Source organism: Falco naumanni, chromosome 4, assembly GCF_017639655.2.
Source record: "Falco naumanni isolate bFalNau1 chromosome 4, bFalNau1.pat, whole genome shotgun sequence".
Taxonomy (NCBI): Eukaryota; Metazoa; Chordata; class Aves; order Falconiformes; family Falconidae; genus Falco; species Falco naumanni.
The window spans coordinates 68,205,588-68,211,919 of NC_054057.1; the positions used below are offsets into that span (position 1 = coordinate 68,205,588).

The 6,332-nt window shown below is 45.0% G+C and overlaps 1 protein-coding gene across 4 annotated transcripts in view; it reads left to right on the forward strand.

Annotated features, from left to right (window-relative positions):
• Positions 1–3,432, forward strand: part of CRTC1 (CREB regulated transcription coactivator 1) — a 46,562-nt gene extending 43,130 nt beyond the window's left edge. For all 4 annotated transcript variants that reach the window (XM_040590137.1, XM_040590140.1, XM_040590141.1 and 1 more), the window contains 2 exons: positions 165–345; positions 1,111–3,432. In XM_040590137.1, the coding sequence (XP_040446071.1) occupies positions 165–345; positions 1,111–1,322 (393 nt within the window). In that variant the 3' untranslated portion in view covers positions 1,323–3,432. The remainder of the gene's footprint in view (positions 1–164; positions 346–1,110) is intronic.
• The last annotated feature ends 2,900 nt before the right edge of the window (positions 3,433–6,332 follow it).

The window sequence follows — 6,332 nt, forward strand, 5'->3', positions numbered from 1 at the left end:
TCTGGAAAGTTAAGTGAAAATATACCGTATTTTGACCAACGAAACCTAAAGATGAATTTGTTTGCCTGTCTCGATATTGCTTCCCGTACTTGAGCTTTGTAAGTTGTTTTGCTGTTCTTTCCTGATGGTTAGAAGTAATAATTCCTTTGTGCCTTGGTCTTCAGCTTGAACAGTTTAATATGATAGAAAACGCCATTAGTTCCAACAGCCTGTACAGCCCTTGTTCCACCCTTAACTACTCCCAGGCAGCCATGATGGGACTTACCGGCAGTCATGGCAGCTTGCAGGACTCGCAGCAGCTGAATTACTCCAGCCATGGAAACATCCCCAACATCATTCTTACAGGTAAGAATCAGAGCCTGAACCGGCAACCAGACCATGTCGGTGTTTCTTTGTTGTGCAGTGGCTCGTTTCGAGCCGAGAAAGGAAGAGGGTGTCATTGCATGTGAAGGTTTTGTGTCACCTTGGGCGAACGCTGTTACCGGTGTGATGTGTTTCCCGAGTGCCAGCAAGCCCGATGGCTCTTGTTTAATCCCAGCAAACTGGTAGAGCTGCAGTGGCAGCGCTGATTGTCTTACAGACTTCCCCTGCCTCTGAATTTACAGGATCCTCCGCCACAGCAAAGGAGAAGCTGCAAAAGCCAAACTTCTTCCTCTGCTGCTCTGGTCGGGCTTGCCAACAAAGGGCTTTTTGGTGTCACATATGGTGGCGAATCTGGTCACAGTGGGATGTTTGGAAACAATTTCTGCGCAGGCCACTGAGAAAACCATCATTCAGTCCGTATTTCAGCCAAGAACTCTTGCTGATTAGAATGATGCAAATGAAGGTTATTCCTCCTAAAGCCAGAGGAGAGAAAAGAGACTCGAGTGACACCACTTAGTGGCCCCCAAATGTACATATACGAATTTTGCTTTTTGTTAGGTCGTTACAATGGCTTTGAGATGCGCTGACAAATCTGTAATTCCTCCGGCTGGAAACGAGGATAGATGTTGCTCCCCTTAGTTCGATAAATCGTTCCAGAATTTTTGCAAGCTGTTTTATCCCCTGACTGCCTGGCGAGTGTGTATTTGCTAAGCCCTGCCAACGCCTTTCTCTTCCTCTTCCCTGCAGTGACAGGAGAATCTCCTCCCAGCTTATCAAAAGAACTGACCAGCTCTTTGGCAGGAGTGGGAGACGTCAGCTTTGATACGGATTCCCAGTTCCCTCTGGATGAACTCAAAATTGACCCTTTAACCTTGGATGGACTGCACATGCTGAATGACCCAGACATGGTCCTCACCGACCCCGCCACAGAGGACACGTTCAGGATGGACCGGCTGTGAAGTGCGGACGCCAGGAGCGTGGGAATGACGCTTGTTCCTGGAGCCCAGCCGAACTAGAGAGTCCAGTGGGTCAGTCGTGTCAGAACAGGAGCTGCCGCGAGCAGTAGCTCTGTCCTGTACAACATGTACAATGAGTAAAGCTTGTCGTTCTAAGCTTGCAGCGCTGCAGACCCCTACTCCCTGTCGCGCCGTATTTCACCCCTTATCCGCTCATTGCCATTAATGAGTAAGGAGTTTCCATCAGCCTTTTCCTCTCCAGAGCCCCCCCCTTTCCCCCCACCAAGGCTCCAGCGTTAAGTTGTCAGTTTATCCTTTTGCACTAGAAAAGGGGTGGTTTTGGGCAGGCGAGGAAGGTTCAGAGCCAAGGGCAAAGAGATTCTGTCGAACGAACCACGCCGGTGGCTGCTGTTGGAGACGGGGAGGGGGACGCGCCGACGGCACCCCCCCCCTCCCTCCCCCCGATTCGAAAGCAAATCTCTGCATTGGCACCTCTGGGAGGGGCTGGGGGAGCTTCGGCGGTTTTGACTCTGCTTTGTGACACCTGCTTCGTAGAGTAAAACGCTGCTTCTTCCCTTCTCGCTGCGCCATGTTTGTTTGCAGGTTTGTTTCCTTGACTGTTGTCCTGCACCCGCTGCCTCTTCTCGTGCCCCGAGCAAACTCACCTGCTTGGCAAAGCAGCCTGGCAGCCCGATGGCCTTTGTAGCCGGCCAGTCATGAAAGGCGACTGTAAACACTAGTTTCAAAGCTTTTTTTTTTTTAAAAAAATATATATGTAATATATATATTTATATATATGTATACATATATATAGCATTTCTGAGCACACAAAAAAGTACTATAATTCATTACTTGATTAGCACGGAGGAAGGATCGGAACATTTTAAAGCAGCTAGAAGAATATAGGAGACTAACGTGCAGAGCATATTTCTAATTTTACTTTGTGAGAGATTCCTGGGCAACAGGAAGGGCATTTCTATAGCAATGCCTGGCTCAAGTCACGATGACTATTTTTTATTTTTTATTCTTATTCATTACTTATTCTGTTACCATTATTTATGATCTTTTTGTTTTTTTTATTTAAGTATTTGGATATTAGGAAAGTAGCTAAACTACATACAGCCAATTGAAGCACTCTACATAATACTTGTACAGTACATCTTTTTGTGTTTTTATTCCAGAAATATATTATATATATTATATATATAGGTATTTTTAACTAACTGGAATTTTAAACAGATGTTGAGCAGAAGGAAGCCTAAGGCAAGTCTAGATGTTTTCCTTTTATATAGTCAAAATAGGGTGGCAGGAACTTAGATATTCCTTCTTTCACCCTGGGGAAAAAATAGCTTGCTCCACAGCAAACAGTACTGTATCCTCGAACAGGTTGAGATTCTGTTAAATTTATAATAGACTATTTCTGTTAGTCCTTGTTAATACTCTGTGCTGCGGTATAACGGACCGGTGAACAGCACTTTATCAATGGAAGATTAAAAAAACAAAACAAAACACCCCAAACCCACAAAACCCAAACCGTCCATTGACTCCAAATTGGTGGTTTCACTTAAATGTCATGGCTGAATTGATAACGATTCCCAGTGAACTGATAATGATTCCCAGATCTCTGCGCTCGGGGCTCTCATCACATTTGACAACACAATTAAAGATTTATCGAGAGCCCACCAGGCTTATAGCAGTTGCTAAAAGGTTGTCTTCGTTACACTGGAATCTGCACAGTAACAGAATAAGTCCAGGGCCCTTCTCTTCAGTAGAAGTTACAAATTAACATTATTTTTAGGCTTAAATTAAAAATTACGTTGGGCCTAACACCCCAAACGTGAGGTGATCGAACACCTGCTAGAGGAAGGCATTTCCACGCAGCAGGAGCTGAACATCCCCATCTATTTTTGTTAAATACGGCCTCGATAAAAGAGCCATTCTAGTCTTCATTTCAAGACGAGTTGCGTTTTGTTGGTCCCCCCCCCTCTGGCATGGTAGTTCCACATCTGCTCTCTCCGCTCGGTCTGCATCAGCTGGATTTGCTTTTTCATATAAAAACCTGTCCGTTCTCTCTCAGCTCTCATGACTTTCAAGCAAAAAAACCCAACAAAAACAAAAAACCAAACCCAACCAACCCCAAACCAAACCACCCTCAGCACTTCCACCCGCGCCCTTCCCCTGGCGGCAGCTTTGCCTTGCTGTTCCCCGCTAACGAAGGTCTGCGGAGGAGCTGGGCTGCTCTTAATGAGTTATACTAGGTTTCTGTGTGCTTCCAGAAATCCGTGGGACGCTGTCCTGAGATTCAGGCAAACACTGCTGAGCAGAGTCGTTGTTGGGATCTCTCTAATCTGGGTGCGTGTTTGCTCACGTTTGTGCCATTAGTTGACCATTTGCACTAAAAACGTTTTGGTTTTGGTTTTGTCTTTTTCCTTTTTGATCTCTTGGCTTAACGTGTGTCTTTTCTTTTCGTGGTCCTCCCCATGCGATTGAAAGTTTATCCCGCATCTTCGTTGAAATTTGGGTTGTTTGGGCAGGATTTAAGCCCAGTAGTACTGGTTAACTCCTGGTGTCTGCTTGTTTCGGATCGCTAATGCTTTTTCAGTTGAAGAAGGCAGAAGGGAGAGGTAGCTCGGACCAGGAGGATACACCGGGAGATCCGGAGTCCTTCGGGCATGGGTGGCTCCGAGTCCTTCGCTTTGGACAGCCGAAGGTGCAGTGCGAGTTCAATCCGCTTCTTGCAGTTTGCATAGTTCCTGGATGGGATTTCTGTCTGTATCGCGCTCTCGTTCAAATGACTCTCATGCATGTACATTCTCGTTTGTGATCTATTTTTTTAAAACCAGAGTCACTTCGGAATGAAGCGGCCAAGCAGGAGATGTGATGCCTCACTGGAGACTTTTACAGGGAGCTGTTGCTAAATGCTACCTTCTAATTTTTTTTAAACGACATGTGTATATAAGAGATCTTGTTTATTAGACTTGTAAGTAGACATTTAAAATGGCCTTAATTTAAAAATAACACGTCTGGATGCAACTGTCAAAATTAGGGACCATCTAGTGGAGAGAAATCCAGGTTTTGTTCCTTTCCTGCGGGGCGAACGGTGAAGGGTGCTCTGGGAGTGGGAAGGCGCGAGCCGGAGTCATCCCGGGAAGTAGGTGACGGTTGTGTGGGACAAGATGCGCTTCACCCCCTGCGCCCAGGAGTGGGCAGGGAGAAGCTGCTTTGGGTACCGACCCTTTGAGAACCGGAGCGGTTATGGCAACAGCGCTTGCGTTTTGCTTCCCCGGCTTCCCGACGCATCGTGTGGGAGCTGCGCTTCGAGAGAGACGTTTCTCCCCCTCTCCCCATCAAGCTGATGGTTTCGTAACGCGTGTTTGCGCGAGGCTGATGCGGAAGCAAAACCAGGCGCTGGGGTTGTCGGAGGTGAACGGGGAGCGGGTGCCCTGGTATTTTCAGAACCCGTAATCGTGATTTGGTTTGAAAATGTAGTAGCACTGTTTTCATGGGAAACGGTGCGTGAAGGGGTGAGAGCTGTTGGGAGCGGCTGGCCCTCCCCATCCAGGGACGGATGAGTGGAAAGAAAAACGATCACTTAGCAAAAAAAAAAAAAAAAAAAAAAAAAAAGAAAAAGAAAAAAAAAAAGAAAAGTAGTATTATTTATAACTTTTTGAGTTAAATGATATTGAAACTGTCTGGTGTCTCAAAGGGTTACTGTCCAAACATACCTGCTGAGTGAACCCTACCCCCTCCCTACAACGTGTGTTTTTATATCTCTCTCTCTCTCTCTCTCTATATATATATATATATATATATAAAATTTCCCAAGCTAGACTGTTGCATTTGCCAATACAATGGGGAAATAATAGGAATAAACCTTCGGTGTATAAAATACTGTGACTTTCAACAGAAAACCCCCGAAGTCCAGCTGTCGGTGGCAGCGCGGGTGGGTGGGAGGGGGGAGGCTCTCGGTGTACATAGCTTCCTGCATCCCCCCCCCCCCCAGCCGCCCCGAATGAATCTGCACAGGCCGGGGTCGGTCCCTCCCGACCCTCTCGGCTCACTACTGCTTCTGCATGGCAGTGACCACTCGCCCAGCGATCTCTAACTGTGCAAAACCTTCCCTGTATAGAGAACCTGTCATTATTTTTTTTCCTTTTTTTTAAAAAAAAAAAAAAAGAGGGGAAAAGGTTTCCAGAAAGAGGCTGCGAATTAATTTCAGAAATTGTCAATTATTTGTACGTTGTTATACCTTATTTTGAATTTAATTCATTTTAAAAAAAAAAAAAAAAAAAAGTGTGCCTGAGACCCTCGGCACGAACCCAGAACGCTTACAGACGAACCTGCAGCTCAGAGAACAATCTGCCCTCTGCGTTTGCATAAAAGCAGCATCCGATCACTTACGGAATCATTTAAACTCCCCTCAGAAATAAGGTCTTGACTGCGCTTGCTTGTAAAAGCTTGGATTTCTGTAGAAACAATAATTAAGGCTTGAGATCTTGTCCCTTAATGAGCATGGTACTCCCCCTGGAAACCCCCTCTGTACAAGAAGGAAGAGGAAAAGCCCCCTCATCATCCCGTAGGTTACAATGTACGCTGTGCTTTCAGGAGGAAAAAAAAAAAAAAAAAAAAAAAAAGCAGAAAAAAAAAAAAGCGTTTATTCCTCTGAAAAATGGAACCCCCGTCACTGTGATGGCAATGTGAAAGCGCAGGTAGCGTTTGTTACGTGTGTCTGTTCTTTTTAAAAAAGAAAAAAGAAAAAAAAAATACAAATTTGTAGTGTTCCTGTTCTTTGTATTTTTAGTTGCATATTATTTATACTGCGCAGTGTAGGCATGGATTGCATGTCAGTTTTCTATGCGGGCACCATGATGACATTATAACTGTGTATTATAAATCATTTTTACCTTTTTAAACAGAATCATTGTGTGGAATTTCTATACTGCAAAACAAAAACACTACATTACGTACTATATTCATTTGTGTTATTTATTTTATTATTTTGTGGGGGGGAGG